At 34.6% G+C, this 20,258-nt stretch overlaps 1 protein-coding gene and 1 long non-coding RNA gene across 9 annotated transcripts in view; one reads left to right on the top strand and one right to left on the bottom strand.

Annotated features, from left to right (window-relative positions):
• Window positions 1–20,258, top strand: part of CTNNA2 (catenin alpha 2) — a 1,136,606-nt gene that overhangs the window by 1,084,001 nt on the left and 32,347 nt on the right. For 6 of the 8 annotated variants that reach the window (XM_047745913.1, XM_047745910.1, XM_047745914.1 and 3 more), the window contains 2 exons: window positions 5,121–5,226; window positions 8,895–9,029. In XM_047745913.1, the coding sequence (XP_047601869.1) occupies window positions 5,121–5,226; window positions 8,895–9,029 (241 nt within the window). Of the gene's footprint in view, window positions 1–5,120; window positions 5,227–8,894; window positions 9,030–19,995; window positions 20,168–20,258 lie in introns of those variants that run through there. The other 2 variants (XR_007130146.1, XM_047745915.1) reach the window with 2 other exon arrangements.
• Window positions 5,277–20,195, bottom strand: LOC125109192 (uncharacterized). Its single transcript, XR_007130147.1, has 4 exons — window positions 20,106–20,195; window positions 12,832–12,961; window positions 10,895–10,956; window positions 5,277–6,228 (listed from the first exon to the last, which is right to left on the bottom strand). It is a non-coding gene; the product is annotated as an uncharacterized LOC125109192 (long non-coding RNA).

The following is a 20,258-nucleotide window of genomic DNA, read 5'->3' as shown; positions in this document are numbered from 1 at the left end:
ATAATTTTATCATAACAAAAAGTACAGAGGGAAAAATTTGCTTTTACTATCAATGATCTGAGGACATTTGGTTACTTCCATGAAAAAATAGAGTGTGATTCCTATCTCATCTTATACACAAAAAAGAAACTGCATATGGATTTAATATCTAAATATGAAAAGAAACTTTAAAATTTTAGAATAAAATGGGAGACTATATTTATGATCTCGGGGCAAGGATGAAGTTTAATATTCCAACTTTATTGAGATAAAATTGACATAGGTCATTCTGTAAGTGTAAGGTATATAGCGTATTGATTTGATACACATATATATTGCAAAATGGTTACTACCATAGTGTTAACACCTCCAGCATGGAAAAATTTATTTTTTTAACATTTTTTTAAAGATTTTATTTATTTATTCGACAGACGGAGACCACAAGTAGGCAGAGAGGCAGACAGAGAGACAGAGAGGAGGAAGCAGGCTTCCCGCTGAGCAGAGAGCCCAATGCGGGGCTCGATCCCAGGACCCTGGGATCATGACCTGAGCTGAAGGCAGAGGCTTTAACCCACTGTGCTGCCCAGGCGCCCCTTTTTTTAAAAGATTTTATTTATTTATTTGACAGATAGAGAACCACTAGCAGGGGGAGTAGCAGGCAGAGGGAGAAAGAGAAGCAGGCTCCCCACAGAGTAGGGGGAGCCCGATGTGGGGCTTGATCCCAGGACCTTGAGATCATGACCTGAGCCAAAGGCAGTAGCTTAACCAACTGAGCTACCCAGATGCCCACATGGAAGAACTTCTTTTTTTTTTTTTTTTTAAGGATTTTATTTATTTATTTGACAGACAAAGATCACAAGTAGGCAGAGAGGGAGGCAGAGAGAGAAGAGGAAGCAGGCTCCCCACTGAGCAGAGAGCCTGATGCGGGGCTCGATCCCAGGACCCTGGGATCATGACCTGAGCCGAAGGCAGAGGCATTAACCCACTGAGCCACCCAGGTGCCCCAAGGAAGAACTTCTTTCTTTCTTTATTTATTTATTTGACAGAGAGAGATCACAAGTAGACGGAGAGGCAGGCAGAGAGAGAGAGAGAGGGAAGCAGGCTTCTTGCTGAGCAGAGAGCCCGATGCGGGACTCGATCCCAGGACCCTGAGATCATGACCTGAGCCAAAGGCAGCGGCTTAACCCACTGAGCCACCCAGGCGCCCCAAGGAAGAACTTCTTAAAGACCACGTGAAAAGCACAAACTTTAGTAGAAATGATTTGTACATTTGGCCCAGTAAAATTACAATTTATACTAAAAAAATTAATGACAGTAATCTACAGGCTAAGATGAGAAGTAATTTTTGAAACATGAATAAATAATAAAAGACTATAATCCAAAATACCTGAAGAGTTTAGATACCAATTTAGGTAAAAAACAAAACAAAACAAAACAAAACAAAAAAAACAGAATTTAAAAAAAACAAAGTCATCAGAAAAATATGCAAAAGCTTACATTAACAACTCAAAGAAAAGGATATATGAATGAAAATAATAATGACCAATAAATGATAAAAACAGACCCAGCCTCCTCTGTCATCAAGGTAATGGAAATTAAATTTTTTCAGATCCGTCAGATTGACAGAAACATAAGCGAGTAAATACTATTTAAATTGACATATATGTACAGAGAAGTTCATGAAATATGAATGTACAACTTGAACATTATTATAAAAATAACCTGTATATCCATCACCCAGCTCCAGATGCCCCAATATACCTCTCACAGATCACAGTATCTTTGCTCTCCACTGGTTGTAACTATTACTTTGAGTTTGGGCAGCAGTGTGCTGATTTTCTCTGGAAGGAATAATCCTCACTTATGCAGCATTTGCTGATTTCCATAGAATAAGTACTTTTATCAGGACAGATTTCAAGCAACCAGCAAATCAACTAACTCAACAAATTCTTGAAAATTTAACAGCAGCAGCTCTTATGAGCATGTGCAAACCCACTCTAGCACTCAACTGCTACTTTATTACTTCAGTTTTTCTTCTTTATCTTCCTTTAAAAAAAATCGCTACCTAAATAAGCATTCTCAAATAGTTTATATTAACTACTTCTCACAACATCAATATTATATTACTTAATTAAATTGTTTTTGAAGGCTTCCTGTATTTTGGAAGAGTTTAAATAGCATTGGGGTTATCTGCTTTTTAAGGATTTAGTGCATTCCTCTGAGACATCGCCTAGATTTACTGATTTTTGTTTACTAGCTTTCTCTTTAACACCTTATTTATGTCTTCCATGGAAATCAAACAATAGATTTCTTGAAATTTCCTTTCCAGTCAGCAGTGGTAAATTATATTTTCCTAGAAAGGTACATCCTTCAGGTCATCAAATTTATTTACATGTATTGAGGAAAGTAGTTTTAAGATACTTTTAATTTTGTTTTCTAAGGTTATTTCACTGTTACCTTTTTTACTTTTAAATATTTATTTTTCTCCTACTTTTTCTTTTTAAGATTTTATTTATTTGAGAGAGAGAATACAAGAGGGGGGAAGGTCGGAGGGAGAAGCAGACTCCCCATGGAGCTGGGAGCCTGATGTGGGATTCAATCCTGGGACTCCAGGATCATGACCTGAGCCTGAGTTAAGGCAGTTGCTTAACCAACTGAGCCATCCAGGCACCCACTCCTGCTTTTTCTTGATAGCAATCTAGGTATATTTCTTTACATCAGGGTTTTTTTGTTTGTTTGTTTGTTTGTTTAAGAAACTGTTCTAGACTTATGTCCATTGTTTCATTATTCTCTAAATCATTAATCTGTTCTTATAATTTTATTAGTTCTTTCCTACTTCTTTCTAAATTCCTGATTCAGATCATTATTGTTTTTGTTATCTCTGGTACATTCATGTTTGTAATGAAGACCATTTGTTTTCCTCTGAGATCACCATTTTAGTGTTCTTATAAAAATGAAACATGTATAGCAAAAAGAGTGAAGAGTACCGAAATGTGATTCAGGACACAGAGGTCCCAAACCTAATTCTCTTTTTGTCTATCAGTCTCTCTGCCAGTATAATCTTGGACACATCACTTAGCGTTCCTCTTTCAGTGTCCCATTTCCTCAACTAGAAAATAGGGAAATATTTGAAGATCTCAAAACTTCTATTTTGCTGTTGCATTTAATGAATATGTTCCTATCACTAACTTGCCACGTCAGGAATTTGAACTAACTCTAGTCTCAAACTTCTTAAATAATGATATACTAGTTTGTCTAAGAACTATAGTCTCCTATGTAATCACAAAAGTCATGCTTCTAATCCTTCTTTGGCTGCAAGATGGGAGTCTGAGCCTCAAGCAAATCTCTCTATTGGTGTTCCTTACTTACTTAGCTTATTTTGTTATAACCAACCAACTGTTGAAAGTCATATAAAGTTGATGAGGAACTGTTTTCCCAAATCCCTTGAAATTCTTGAAATAAATAAACACACAATTGTCGGTAATAAAAAAATAAGCAGCATGCACCTTTTTGTGAATGGGTTAAGATGAGGCAAAAAGTAACAGATACTACATCAGAGTAAAACTTAAAAAGAGAGATTATAAGGCCTGGAAGTTATGGGAAAATATGTAATAATGACAACAAAATTAAACATTGACAAATTCTGCAATCTAAAGCTTCCTTAAGAAATATAAAGCAAAACCAAGGAAAAATTTGTTAAGACAGAGTAAAAAAAATGTTAGAAAATGGGAGCATGATTGTCACAGAATCTTATCCATATTACATAATATTTACATGTAAAATCCCTGTCATAGTTAAAAATCTAAGCAGTAATTTAAAAAAATCATTGTCCTTTGTGGAAGAATTGATGTTACCATAGCAAAATGGAATATCGTAAGTTTTGCATTTACCAGTGTGTGTGTGTGTGTGTGTGTGTGTGTGTGTGTGTGTGTTTAAGCATTGACATGAACACAATATATTTTGTTTTTGCTATGAATGTAAAAAATGCCAGAAGGGAAATTGGGAGGGAAACTGAACAAAATGCCCTTCATTTACATTTATTTTCTGAAGCCATTTTAAGTCTCCCATTTTATAAAATGTTATTATTTAACAATAGCAGTCATTGCCCACTCCGTATATCCCTACATGTTCTAAGTAAATTGCTTCTGAGTAGTTTTTCTCCACATCTCACCACATCTCTACTGTAGGAATGTATTTTTGTGACCTTAAAATACGCATTGATTTTTAGATGCACATGTGGAGAGCAGAATAAGTAATAATGCTAAAAAAATGAATTAATTTATTGTTTTATTTACCTCTCAAGAAAGAGAAAGAAAAGTTACATGCTACATTTTAAGGATTTATGATGCGGCATAGTTTCCTTTTCTTTTTTGATAAATATTTAAAATACATGTAATATTAAACAGTCCACCAAATTGAAAACCTTATGTGAAAATATGGGACAATGGTTTGGAAGCATAAAGACACCTACTGTCACACAGTGTTTTGTGTGTTCCTTCGTAAGTCAGTACCAGACAAGCCAATGAGAGTGAGGGCTCAAAATTTTTCAGAAATTCTGACTGAACAGTTCCCAGTTATATACGAGAGACCACTGCTTTCAAAGTGTCAAAGTAAACTTAAAAATATAATTAATACAGTATAGTGCTGGACATGGTATGAAAGACAAGGCATGTTCATTTTTTTGGCTAGACTCTAATTTAAATGTAGAGTTTACACTATGACCTTTATAAAGTTTAGATAAGTTAATAATTTTTAGTTCGTTTTTCTCTCCTCTAAAATGGGAATAATAATGGTTACTTGCTAGAGTGGTAATAAACACAAATGAGGTAGTATATATAATAGCACAGGCACATACAAGTATTTAAATATTAAATTCCTATTGCCCTTGTAGTGATCATCTTTTTTTAATGAACCACTGTTTAAAAATAAAGAAATTAAGGTAAGGAATAAAATATGAGCATGCACATCAAAATAGAAAAAAAATTCCTTAAAAGTGAATGAAATTAAAGTGTACTATTAACATGGAAATTGAAGTGAATCCAGAAAACCTTCAAAATTCTTCTGATGTGGGCAGAATAAAATCAAATATAAAAACAAAGTCCTGGACAAACAATATAATTATGCTGTATATGTTGTTTCAGAGGCAAAGGCCCATTGAAAAATACATCTGATGTTATTAATGCCGCCAAGAAAATTGCTGAAGCAGGTTCTCGAATGGACAAATTAGCCCGCGCGGTGGCTGATCAGGTAATATCAGAGGAAAAGCAAACACATGCTGTGTGGTATCATTAATTAGTGCTTGGGTTCTGTAATGGGTTGTATGTACCCTATAAAATGCTTCTGAAGGATGAATTGTAATCACTAACATTTTACAAACAGGCCTCTAATTCTGCTGAGACTGAGCTGATGGCAAAGGTAGGTTCAGTTAAGGGGGTCACATTAAAGCCCATGACCAAAACTTCTTGAGAAAGAAGAGTACCTGCTACTTCAGAGACATAACTCCCGAAGCAGGGGTTATGCTGGCTGCCCTCATGCAACAAGTCAAGGACACTACATAAGGAGGAAGAGAAAGAAGAACTTGAACTTTTGTTTTTTTTTATATTGATCTTCTTCTATTGATGCTCTGTATAATTCATAGTAGTTAATGCACTAGCATAAATGGGATTAATCCACATAATCAAGAGCCTCCAGATCTCATTTTCATCCAGATTTAAAAGTATCACAGATAAATGAAATTCGCAGAGTATCTTTTCAGACTGGAATCAGATACATGTGAGAGTAGTTCTATCTCACCTTGAATGTTTGAGTTGATCTCCATACTCTTCACGTTATGTGGCTTAAACTGGAACTCTAAAATCCTGTTCTAAATATGTCTAGTTGCAATAGAGTCCCATTCCTAATAACGATACTTTAGGAGGTAAACTTTTACAGGTAACTAATTCTCATCTTATTCTTTTCATTTTTTTTTAATTGGTAAAATGCTTGCAATGTGTTCTCATCTTGTTCTTACCACAAGCGTGAATTTGCTTACTAGACTTCAATGCAGTGATGCTCTCTGGAGACCCTAAGAGACATAGGATTGTTCCTTCTCCATAGTGGCCCTACTCTCCTATGATTATTGAGTTGCTTCTCCTCATTTTCTTCTTTCATTCCTTAATATTTGACTGTTGCCATAAATACTTGCTCTCTTCAGGCTCCCAGATTCTAGAGTCCTTTGGGTCAATACCAAACTCACTCATCTTCTAAACACTGAAAAGAAAAACACATGATTAAACTATCAAGTCTACATTTATAATAAGCCAACAGATTGTCTCATTTTAATTTTTTTTACGTATATGATGGCTAATCCAAGGGAATGTATTTTGCTTGCTTTGAAATTTTTGAGAAACACTTAATAGTAAAGATAATTCACTAAATACCATCCTTTGACTATTCCCTAAAATTTGTGTGGGTTGAAGACCAAACTATTACTAAGTTACTAATTTCAGGACACTATCAGCTGCCAGGCCTCCTGCACTTTGCAGCATACATTGAACTGCTTTATACAGAGTTCTATATGTATCCCAGAAAGTTCATGGAGACAGTGAATGTACTTGGAAATGTGCATGCATGTATGCAAACAAACAAAAATACACCAGCCAGGAAGGAATGCCACATTTTTTTTGCCCGAAAATGTAGAGGGAACTTGGGACTAGTGGAATGAGAAGAGATTGGTGGTGGTCCTGAAAAGAGTTTTGTGAGGAAGAACTTCTTCCCAGAAGAGAAAGTGGGTGGAGTTTGGATGGCTTTCCATAAACTCTGAGTCTCAGTCACTGAAACTGTTTCTTAGTATGTTTAAGCTCCTTGAGTTCGATATTTTTTATTGTGATTTTTGTTTTTGCCTTTGCATTTTTAGACCCTTATTTCTAAATATTATGCAACTTGAATCCTGGCCCAAAACAGTTTGGCTATCTGGAAAGCACTCCACACGTGCACACAAACAAATCCCAAGATTCTAGACGTATTTTGAAATTAAATGACAAAGTATTTAAATGCTATTCTGTGATAACTTTTAAAATAAACAGATGAGGGTTAAATATAACCCTCTCTTTGTAGCATTCTCACTGTCATCAGCTGTGAAGCAACTTGCAATTTTTGCTAATGTTTTGTCTGAATAGGACGCTGCTTTCTCAAAATCTGCACCTATTTCCATGATACAAGAATTATTTTTCTTGGTCCATCATGCTTTTATGTGTGTTTTAAATAATAGAATAGAATGAGCATTAGCAAGGAATGGATTTGTTGCCTTTATTTTGCCTGAAAATATTTTTATGAAGATTTGAGATATGCAAGCAATATAAACTTTTTACGGACTGTTGCATTTTTAATTACTGTTCCATTGAGATAGAAGTTCCAGTTTAATTTGCTGCAAGGTATTTGTATCGAAAGCCTTGTCAGCCCTCCAGGGAGATATCATTTTAAAGTTAATTCCTTTCAGTATATGGGTCTCTGGAGTAGGATAAATATTACAGTATAAAGTACTTGTAGAAAGCTAAAAACAGTCTCTGTGGGATTCTTTCTTGATAAATGCAGTTAGTGAAAAAAGTACCATAATGGTATTATATATAAAAGAGACCCCTATGTCTTTCATTAAAGAAATGATTGTGTCACAACCACTGGCTTCACAGTCTTAATGGAACAACTGCCTTTCTTGCTTTTCTTTCTTTCTTTCTTTCTTTCTTTCTTTCTTTCTTTCTTTCTTTCTTTCTTTCTCTTTTTTCCCTTCCTTCCTTCCTTCTTTCATTCTCTCTTTCTTTCTTTTCTCTTTTCTTTTCTTTCAGAATTGCCTTTCTTCAGCTTGAAGGAAACCTAGCTGGAGTCTTTTTTTCATACTCTAATTCTAATTAAGTTACTTCGGTTTTGGCTCTAGGTTCTTATTTTTTACAGTGTTTCATCAAGGGTTCTGGTGAGTATATGCTCTTTACTAGTGCCAGATTGAGCCAGAACAGTGGGATGGCCTACAGAATCTTGAACTGAACTTTTGATAGCAATAGAAACATATTTCAGTGGCCAAATAGCGATTGGTATTGAAGCCTCAGAAATGCTTTACGGAGCCATGTAAATGCCTATGGAAGTGTTCAGCTAAGCTCAGTTGTATTTGATGGAGATCTACCCACTAGGTAATAAAGAAAATTCAAAATCCTGGTCCTAGTTGGCTCTGGAACAACCTCTGAAGGGTTCTGTTTTTACTTTTAGGAGTTTGTTTCAATTGGCTTCAAACTCATTCTACTTAAATCAATTGCACTAACAGTGGTCATGATCCTTCTCAAAGTCTCTTATTTAAAGAAAGTTTATAATGCTACTAAAATTTTGCTAAACATAAAGGTACAAAAAGTGAAAGAGGCTTCCTTTAGTGACTGATACTAATCTGAGAAATCCAAAGGAAACAAGCGATTCCCTCCCTCCCCCCCCTCCCCCGCAACTAATTGAATTGAAATTCTGTGCTATGCTGTGTCAGAGAGATTGCTACCTGGAGCGATTTCCTTCTGCTTCTGTTGCTTTGGTTGTCCATATTAACAAAACTACATATGGTGAATGTTGGATGGGCCACTAGGAAAAACCCTGGAGAATATCTGGTTTTATTAACAGTTCAGAAGACAACTGGTAAAATTACTCAAAAACATGTATAAAAGTTCCCAGAAGACTTTATGGAAGATCTTCATTATTCTTTGTATATAATTATATCAAAGTAGAGCTGACCATTCTAAAATACTGGCTATGGCCTTCCTAAAATGTGCTATAAAGAAGTGAAGTTAAATGGGGGTAATTAAGGTATATGACACTAAAACCTTTTCTTCTCACAGCTTTTATATAGTGAGTGTTAGAAACTGAAGAGTACTTGCTAATTGAGATCACTTTTTTTTAATGTTTTATAGTGTCCTGATTCAGCATGTAAGCAGGATTTATTAGCCTACCTTCAACGAATTGCCTTGTATTGCCATCAGCTTAATATCTGCAGCAAGGTGAAGGCAGAAGTACAGAATCTCGGAGGAGAGCTCATTGTGTCAGGGGTAAGCCGTAACTTGGGCTTCACAATTAAAGCTCCCACTGTTGTACTTCCAAGGCAAGCATTCTTGGCAACAGTACTGCTTAAAAACACCAAACTACAGTGATTCATAGGGAGGGTTTGTTTTTTTTTAAATAAATGTTATCACCATTATTCCAGACCTTAAAATAATTCACGAAGAGCAATTTGATTTTCCAATTACCCCATGTTTATACTAGCCTTGTAAAATCTCATTCTTCACAAGAAAACTAATTTCATAGTCTGGAAACTCATTGCCAAGCTGTGACTATTATAATTATTTGGAGCTTTTGTACATTTACTCATTGTGAGTCTACTTCCCTTTGTTAGTCTTAGTAATTTTCACTCTCTGTTCAGGAGCCAGCCTCTCTATGTGTGGATTGCGTTCACATGTTAGAGATGATGAAAACAATAGGAACTCATTCATCAGGTTCCAATGCATACTAGGTTATCAGTAACCCTTGAAAGCCAGAAAATATCCAAATTTAATACAGGTTGATGTGCTGTTGCCAAAACTAACATAGCTGTCAAACACTAACAGTTATGTATTCTTTGCTTAATCACTCCAGTGTTTCCCTTCGTATCTGGTCCACTTTCATCAGATATAAACAAATGAGTTTATTAATAGAGACATTATGATTTCTTGGCAAGATTTCCAAATGTATGTGTTGAGGTTCTTCACCTTGGCTTCTCCTCCCTCAGTCCCTTTCTTTGAACATGAGGTGCCATCTGTTGTAAACTATTTGCGAATTCCAAAGTGTGGCTCTGCCACCTTTAGTTCTTTTCCCAGTAAACCATGATGCCATTTTAAGTGTGGCATTACCAGGAACATAACATGATCAACATGGTGAATGCCTTATGAGAATCGGACTAGTCATGACGCTTAATTCTTTACTGAGACATTTTCAGAAATTTAGCAGTTTGACCATTTGATAAAAATATGTCAAAAAATCATTCTTGAACCCAAAGTTTTCAGGTTCTATATTGTTTGACTTGCAGAAAACACCTGGGAAAAGAGCTGATCTGGCTTGCATGGAGATGCCATCTAGAAAGACTGTTCCATGCAGTCTCCCCTAGAGTCCAATAAATTGGCTATTTTGTGCCTCTTCCCAAAGCATAGTCACCTCTTTTCATTTCCAAAATGATCCTGCTTCAACATTCTTCAGCAACCAAGAGCAATCTGTCTTGCAATGTGTCCTTTCTGCTGAGTTGGTAATAACCAAGATTCTCTGCCAAGAAGTGATCAAAACATTGCATATCCCTTGCTTCCTTTCTTATCTTCAGACTCAATGGTATAGTCTCCCATACCATTCGGCTTTCATGTCCATCTGTATATAGCACCTGTGGAACTGAGTGCTTTTTGTTTAGCTTGCCTTATGTGCTTTCATTTGTCACTTTCCAAATCTTATTATTTACATGGATGCGCAAAGCATCTTTGTGGATCTCAGACTCCACAACCTCATCTAAGCGATATTTGACTGGCAGAGTTGCTCTCCATTATCCTCTCAGTACCCATTGTTCATCACTGCTTCCAGAGCTTCATTTCCATTGTCTTTTCCTCATTTAGATGTAGTCCAAACCATCACTGGCTTTTATCACTTGCACTGTTGGCATTTGTAGAGGTGTTTGAGATTGAGAACACCATCAAGAAGCCTGTTTCCTTCTTTGAGTCTTATCGGCAAAGTTCAAAAATCCTTGCATGGGGGAAGGCTTCTTTTAAAGGAATGTTATACAACTTTATAATAATTCTGAGTCAAATGCATTATAAAGGTTTGCTATATATTGCTCAGTTATGGACCTGCTCTTGGCCTCCTCATTTTTTCAAAGCTTGATTGCTATTTGGTGCCATACCTACATCTGTAGTCTGCTGTCTTCGCCACTTCTGCCTCCATCTTATTCTTCATCCTCCTTCACTGATGGCCAATGAAGAAAAAAAAAAAAAAATCAATGTTTATTTTGCAAAATAGCCACAAATGACTACCTTCAAAGTTCTGAAAGAGTCAAGAATGTAAGACCCCATACACACAAACTTTTCAATGATTTTGCCAAGAAAATGTGCCCATGCTTGGGGCCCCATTTATTTTATGGTCTGGCATGACAAAGTTGCTACATTTTTAAGGAAAAACTGCTAGAATATAACATGCAATCAAAAAAAGAGAGAAATGTTTGAATCTTCCTTCCTTTTTTCCTATGTGTTTATGTACATGGGATTCAGGTTTGTGGTTTCTTCTCTGAAACATATGAAAGCCCCCAAGTAGGTATATATGTTAGTAGTCAAATTTTTCCCTAAAATAAGAGATTTGGATAGGCTATTCCCATTTTGTCAAGAAAAATTATTTGAATTTCAATGCTGAGAACTGTGTTTTTAGGCCCTTGTGCTATCAAGATAAGCAAAATGCACATGTGCACAGTTATGTACCATGTCAGCATGTGTATGTTTTATGTGATTCTGTGTGTACAGACTGGGAAAGGCTTCTGTTTTATCTGTGTTTGGCTTGGGTGTTTGGGGGCAGGAAACTCAGGTTATGGGTGGGGGAACAATGGGTCCAAAAGCTCTTGAATCATGATGGCAAGCTAGAGAAATAATTCAGTCTCGAATATATCCTACATGTGTTCATTCACCAAACTGCTGTCTAAGAAGCACCATTAATTTTCTGGCTGGAGATACATTTTTAAAGTAATTGGCTTACATCTTTTTCACCGGCCAAAAAAGTACTGCTCTTAATAAATCTCAGAGTAGAAGATGCATTTGTGAGCCAGTTCAGTTTAAGCCATTTGTATGGTTGCTAAGGGGGTCAATGGGGAAGAAAAAATTAAAACAAAACAAAAAACTAACCGTGCTAGAAATGCCAAGGAGAAAGTAGAGGAAACCAAAGTCCAGAAGATTAAACATCTATTCATTTATAAACTGGCTTTATTTGCTTTGTGTTTATTTAAACTCTTAAAACAGTTTTATATGTTTTCTGGAAAAAGAAGTGTTCAAAGAAGAAAAGAAAAATGAAAGAAAGGGAAAGAGGGAGAGTAAGAGAGAAGAGTCATGAAAGAAGGAAGAAAAAAAGGAAAGAGAAACTTAACCATAGCGTATTGTAAATTATTTTAGTGCAGGTAATATCCATTAAACATGGCAGTATTATATTCATCATGGCAGAAAAGTAGAGCCACTTTTTTCAAGTACGTAAACATATTTTGAATACAAGTTCATTCCAGTGCTATGATGTGGATATTACCTGTATATTTGATTGCTGTGTTTTTACTTTTTATTCGCTAGGTTGCAGAGGATTTAATGGATTCTTTTAAATTTTAAAATGAAGATGTACATATGGATCTGGAGAAATAAAAAACATTCCATAATCTTTGATTATCTTAGCTACCCTCACATTTATACTTTTGCATTTTTCTGAATGAGACTGAAAACACTAATGTGGAATTTTGGAATGTATGATGCTAAACATGAAGCATTCTGATAACTCTGAAAAATTCCACCTAAATTTCTTTTGTAGTTCAAATACATCTTTAAAACAATGAAGCCAGAATGCAAGAGCAATTAGCCCTACTTTGGACAGGAATTCAGTGTTTAGGTTAGAGATGGAAGGACACAGATTATAAGTTATAGTTGAGTCCACATGAAAATGTTACAAATTTTAATAGATTTCATTACATATAAATGTCTTTTTCTCATACTTAACAAAATATAGGAGCAGAGTTTGAAGGCAAGTAATGTTCTTTCCTACATCCTCAGCCTGGTGGAATGGAGCCCTATGCTATTCCTCAGGGATTGAGTAACCCACCCTAAATGTGCACTTTCTTTCTTTGCCATTTAAATCTCTCCTTTCCAAATTTGAATCCCTCTCAATTGGGTTATGAAGAGAATCTTGACAAGGTGAACAAATATAATTTGTGATACTGGTAGGATTTGAACTAGTAAAGGGAAAGTGGGAGAGTAAGTAGTCAGTTATAGTCTACATGGCCTGTTTCACATCATTAAAAAATTGGACTCAATTAAAATCAACATGAATATTCATGGTAATAAATGAAAGCCATTCATACAGTACTAGAAACTGATAATGGTCGAATCAGTCTTACCTGACTATGGCATATGTGCATATGCACAAAAATACACACATGCAACAAATACACATGATTTGATATTTACTACCTTACTCCCTGAATAAGCAGCAATCAGGAACTGAACCAGTGGTTGATAACTGTGACATATCTGATCAAAGACAGTTTAGGGAAAAGAAAATATGGGCATTATTTGTACAATGCTATATATTATATATTTTAAAAAGTATATTTATATATATTATAGATTACATTTTTATACATGTGTATCCCATTTTAAAAAACATTTTTAAAATATGATTTGAGATGAGAGTTGCATTTTATTTGAAAAATTCTGCGTTTCATCTATAAAAAATAGTGTATTTTGTAATGGGCTGAAGCAGTCATTGAAACAAGCATTGTACTTAGTTGTGTAGCCTTGTACTTTTGTACAACTTGTACTCTTATTTGGGGAAAGTTTTTTTAAAAATATATATTCTGTGAATCATCAGGCTTACACTCTAAAATCCATTTCTTCAAGGAGAATTAAATATTATGTCATTTTAAAAAAAATTTTCAGCATAACAGTATTCATTGTTTTTGCACCACACCCAGTGCTCCATGCAATCCGTGCCCTCTCTAATACCCACCACCTGGTTCCCCCAACCTCCCACCCCGCCCCCCCCCTTCAAACCCCTCAGGTTGTTTTTCAGAGTCCATAGTCTCTCATGGTTCACCTCCCCTTCCAATTTCCCTCAACTCCCTTCTCCTCTCCATCTCCCCATGTCCTCCATGCTATTTGTTATGCTCCACAAATAAGTGAAAGCCTGATGATTCACAGAACTGTACCCCTGGGGCAAATAATACATTATATGTTAAGAAAAAAAAAAGAAATGGATTTTAGATTGTTCATCTTCATAGTTCCAGTGGTTACAATTGTCTCTAGAATGTTGTAGAAGAAAGTAATATGTTTACTAAATTGAGCAGAGTATAAAAATGACTGACAGATGATCCACTCTAACACATTTCATTCTGAATGAGATGAAAAGTAGAGTATAAAATTTATTTTAATAGATGGCAGCATGTGTATGTTTAATGATAGAAGTATAAATAAAAATATACCCAAGTCTAGAGGAAGGTGTCACTTATAACAAAGAAAATAGAGGTCATTGAGGAATCAGAAATTGACCTATGTTTTGATATGTATAAGAGATCTGTAGACACGGGAAAAAAAGAAAATTTATTAAGGGGAAAAAATGAAGTAAGGAAAAAGTACTGAGGCATTCGAGGAATAGGCATGTGAGATAAGAATATATTTTTCCCAGTGTACTTTAAACTTAATTCTTTAGACATAGCACGTTCATAGAACAGTGATAAAAAATGATATAATGCAGGAAAATAAAACTGACAAAAAATGTTTTAAAATGGTATTGTATTCAAAACCCAGTATCTGTAAGAACTTTACCTAGAAGGAGGAATAAAAATAAAACTTTTTTTTTTGCTTTATGAAAAAAAAAATATATGTTCTGATTCTGTCTATTGTCAATTCTTGATTATCTCTACTGATCGTAGTAGTAGTAATGGAAATAAATCTAAATTACTGGCTATTTCAGTTTGGGGTCTGAAATGCATTTCTATACTTCATTAAAAAAAATAAAAGGTATATATTCAGGAAATTAACAGCAGTTCTAAATAACTTTCTCCAGATTTTCCAGAGGAGAGGCTGTTAATTATTTGGGCTTAACAGACTTTTCAGAACTATGAACAGTAGGAGTCCAAATCTAGCGAAAGACTAAAACAAACTTCTGATTATAAATCTGGAAGAAAGGGTGGTGGAAATACTCTGTACCAGTAAGAAAATTAAACATTTATCTTTGGCAGAATGGCCATAGTTCTCTGCATATACTTTACTAGTAAGATGGGTTGCTGAATAATTCAATCTTTCTCCCAAAAGCCTAACCTTCCCAATTTGTTATGGTAGTGAAACCATAACCATTTAAGTTCTGATTCCTTCATTGAGCCTTCCTTAGTTACATTTATATCAGTGTACATGGTCACTGATTTTTATACAACCCAAATTATGCAAACCTTCAGGGAAAAATAACCCTGAAGTGATTTTTCAGTGCAAATTCATTCTCCCAGTGTTATAAAAGTGACATTTAACAAACTTAAGGTGTTACATATGGAAAAAAATGGGAGATGGGGACTTTTATAAGAAAAGTGAAAATCTCCTTGAATGCCAGGCATCATAGGAAGTTTTGTGTCTAGTGTACCACACCTGTCAGGTGTCTCTCTGAATTTAAATAGTCTCGTGCAAAGGAGGATTGTATATTGCTCTGTTATAAAGAGTAGTTCTTTAGTTATATACTCGGTGATGGTGACCCTAAACTTCTCAATTCAATCTATTATTAAAAAAATGAAACTTTTACTGATGAAATTAAATCAGTTGGTCATCCAATTTGTTTTATTCATAGAAAAAATATATTCTAATGCTCTCATTTGAAAGTAAGAAGACAGACTCCTTTGTGACAAAGCTGGAACATGAACCAAGGAAAGAACTCTTTTTACCTTAAGTGGAGACATAGGTTGACCTAACTTGGATCTTCTCAATAGATTGATTTGATCGCATCACCTGAGCTTATAAACGGAGACATTTCTATTTTAGTTTGAGGGTGTTCATTACTGTGCATTAGAGTAGAAGTGGCTAGTGGCTTAATGAAGAATGTCTCTACCTCAGAAATGTCAGTGCCATTATTTGTCCTTCAGTCAGTGAACTTTCATTCCTTTAGGTTTTAGAAGCTATTCAAGTTTTGAAAGCCTTGAATTAAAAAGAAGGCAAATAATTCACACCTTATTCTATTAGCAATTAACATTTTAGATTTCAGTTAATATTCAGAACAATATTTCACAGCCAATGTTGAGTAATATTTTATGACAACTTGGAAATTAGACACATGGGAGGTACCTGGATGAGGGACACTAATTGTGCATATCTTTTGGTATCTGTGTAACACAGGCGAACCTATTGAAGAAGTACTGGTTTATAACATTTTCCCATGAGACATATTTTGATTTTGAGATACTGTCTGTTGGTTATAATTGATTTCATTCTAAGATGTTCTTTATTAACATATTTTAAATTACTGTCTATAGTAGTGTCTTAGGAAATGTCTCCTCATTTTTAACTAGTTTTGGATATGTGAGAATAAATCCAGATAACACCTTTTCCCTTAAATTGAACCAAATAATTATGGGAAGCCACAGTATTGGATAGAATACTTTTATTTAGAAACTGTATCTGTAATTTAGCTTATGCTTTCTGGTATTCCTGTGTACACTTGGATTTGTCGGCTCTAGTCAAGAAATACATTACTTTGAATTGGTTACCTAAATCCATTGTGATTTTTTTTTTCTTGTTCCTACTTGGATATACCTCAAGAATTCCTGGATTGAAGGCAGTTGGAAGAAAAAGAAGCTAAAATGTGAACAGTTGATATAAAAATATATAAATAAGAGAAGATGAATATTAAGACCTGATACTAAATATTATCTGGGGAATCTCATTACTGATTTTGTACAATTTTTCATTACCTCAGATGACTCAAAATAAAAGAAATTAAGAGACTCCACAGTAAAACTGAGATAGGATTTTACATTTGGTGCTAGATTTGATAAAATTTTGACAATCCTATTTTTCTAGAAAAAGATTATCCTATCCATATGATGTTCCTGATTTCTAATGACAAACCAGCAATCAGGGCTTCAAAGAGCTATACTTCCTGTTCACATAAAGATATTTCCTGATTCATTGAACAGCACTTCTAGGGTGTTCCAGCTACTTAAAAGGCATAGTGCTAAATATTGTTTGGGTGAAGGTATTCAAAGTCCTTTATCTCTAATAGCAAATAATTTCCATGAAGAGAAGAAATTTTTCTGTTTTTTTGTGCCTCTGTTAGATTGTGTAGTCCATTGGGGTTTTCTTTTTTTCTATTTAGTTTCTCATCTTTCTGTTTAGCATTCTCAGCAAGAATAGCAAGGTGTCTGTTGATAGCTATCTCTGTGTATTCACTGTTGTTCTTGGTTTACTATATTCTAGAAATAAAAGTGTGTTTAATTTACTATCTTCTTATTCTGTTCCTCCAGATTATTTTTGTCAAATGCTTTCTCCAGCTTAATTTAAATGATTTATAAAATATGGTTTTTATCACAGCCCTTAGGAGAGAAATATATGCCATGTATCTTACAAATAGGAAAGACTTCTGGATGGGCAGTGTGTAGTTTTCTTAGTTCAAATTTCTTTTACTGCTTCAGAACATATTGTCTTACTCTATCCTGAACAGTCATTTTCTTTGTGGGCAATAAATATATTTCAAATATTTCATCCTAATCCAATTTTCTTAAAAGCAAAGTTACTTAATTTAGACTTTAATCTTTTCTTTCATCATCAATACTACATCTTATCTTACTGCTTTTCTCTGAATACTTACATCTGTGTAGATGCCTTGCTGATAATGAACTTGACTGGAACTCTGGCTAGATCTTCTGTCAAATCTGCACAATCTGTATCTTGACCTCTTTCATCCATTTCCTTCTGCAAATCTATTTCTCAACTTAGAGAAGTTCCTGGAAAAGTTCCAGTCAACATCATCTTATAAGAACCCATACTCTTTTAAGTTCAAGGTTTTGTATGTGAGACACTATCATAAAACAAACTCAAAATAGAATCTCTTTATCTAGGAACTCCCAGTTCAAATCTGTTGCTATCAAAATTATTCTGTCTTGCTGAGATAGTTCTCTTCAATAACAACATTTTGGTCAGATTGCATGCCAACTGCCTGTTCATGTCTTCCACAATTAATTACTTTATTAATATACCTCCAGATTATTCTTTTGGAATGTACAAATTATTCCACCTGACTTTTCTTTATCTTTTGTACTGTCAAATAGAAACAGTTTTTCAACAAGCAACATTTTGAAACCAATCCTACATCTCTGATCAGAATAAAGTTATAACCATGACTTCAATAATGGTCTCTTGACCAAAATCTTATAATCACTTCACTTCATACTTTGTCTTGAAAGGCTAACTCATCCATTTATGTGATATCATAGAAAGTATGCATCAGCTCCATAATTCTAATGACACATAGTTTTCATAAAAATGTCAAGAGGCTAGATCCTAAAGAAGAGAAATTATCTGGTCCTGGCATTGCATTCTGGTCAGAGATTTTTTTTCAACTAATATAACTAAAGACATTATTGAAACCAATCATACTAAATTCACCTAAAAAGTCAGCACAGTTCACCACTCTGCATCCTTTTGATGCAGCCTAGTTTTGCATTGGGTTCCTGAAGTCATGCTCCATTTCCAAATAAGCAGTAGATAATAAGAAATATCTGTATAGTATAAATCAGTTTTATTTCAATATTTAAAAAATGTTTAACTCCATTTTTATTCTGATATCTTAACTTTGGCAGATGTGTACCTTCTTTGTTGGGTAGTAAAAATTTTTAAGGTGTTTATTGAGCAATCGCCGTCAGTAATCTTAAAGTAATGACCTTTAAATTTTGTATGAAAGGTGAGATGACACAAATTAGTTTCTAACATGTAAGAATAGTTTTTGAAACTGAGAAATAATGGTAAATGAATGGCATATTTCCTATAATGAGAAAGTCAGGAAATGCCTAATTTCTAAAACAAATGGGATCAACTATAAAGCATAAAAAAGCAAAGATAAGCCAACTGGTCAATGATCCAATAAGTAAAAATAGGAAAAAAAATAAGGCTTCATAGGGCTATTAATCGTGAAAATTCACAGAAAAAAAGCTGTTGAATCCAGAATTTGAATTTAGATTTAGAATTACTGAAAATAGAATAATACAGAGTGGGAAATATGCAGAGTATCCCTAACAAGTACAGAAAACATCAAGTATAAGAAAAATTCCATTTTTTCTTCATAAATTTGATATTTTTTACTTCTCTATTGTCTTTAATTCTCTAAAGACATTCTTTAAATGTCTCTAACATTTATTTTGAAGTAAAAGATGGGAGAAATAATGCTAAATCCATTATCAGTTTGACTTTAGTAGCATCTGTGTTTCAGAATGCTCCCTAACCTGCCTATTTGCTTAATTTTTATATTGTGATTATTTAATACACTTACGTAGTTAGTGAGCTAAGAATGGCAGGACTAAAAATAGAATTATATTTGCTTCAAACAAAAAAAAATGTAAAGAATATTGTTTATCTGCATATAGAAACAAACTTTCTTTGGGCTTTACCCATTTATGATGCCATGAATCGTAAGCTCTTACTTTTACTAAAATATTTTCTGTGGAAAGAGTAGGTGTCACTTTTCATATATCCCACCAGGCAGCTAAAAATTTGGCTTCCATGTGGATGGTTTCAGGACCTACCTACTCTTTAATATAACTCCTTTTTGTTTGATCATACTATTCCCTTGACAACTTTTGAGTAGTTCATAGTTTTTAACTTCTAAACCTCCATTTAAAAAAAAGACCTTAGTGTTCTCCGTATTATTCTCCCATCTTGCCTGAGATCAGTTTCCCCCTCCCCCAAAATGGATTCAGAGGTTAAATAAAGCTATATGACTATAGCTTTCCTGCATGTGACACAATGTTTGATCCGTTAGCATCACTGGGTCACCTAAATTTGACCTCTGACAGTAGCAGTGTAGGGACCCTATGGTATGGAAATCTTCCCATTTAATTTTACTCCAGTTTTGAAGGTGGGCTCTTATAACCCCATTTAGATATATGTTATATTCAGTACATACAAAAAACCTGGTCAAGATTGACAGTAATACTTTATGCTGAAGATAACATTTTAAGAAGTAGAAATAGGCATTGGTTATTGGCTTATCTTTTGAAATGTGCCTGTCACACAGCCCCTCCTTGGGTACAAAAAGGAAGAGTAAAAAGAGTGGCAGTTGTAGCAACAATGAATGCATTAGTTCTTCAGTGATTCCAATAAAAGAGGTAAGTATCCTTTTAGTACCATGTACTGGCTGGAGATGCAGAGGCCAAGGGCTTGATGAAGGTCACACAGCAGGGCAATGGAACTTCCAAGAAAGACATCTTGAGATTCCCCACATACTGTTCCAGGCTTTAAGAGCTGCAGCCCTTGCTTTCTGTCTTGGTGATCTTCAAT

The sequence above is a fragment of the Lutra lutra genome, chromosome 9 (assembly GCF_902655055.1).
Source record: "Lutra lutra chromosome 9, mLutLut1.2, whole genome shotgun sequence".
Taxonomy (NCBI): Eukaryota; Metazoa; Chordata; class Mammalia; order Carnivora; family Mustelidae; genus Lutra; species Lutra lutra.
The sequence above is the reverse complement of the archived record's forward strand: the minus strand, read 5'-3'. Positions and strand labels throughout refer to the sequence as shown.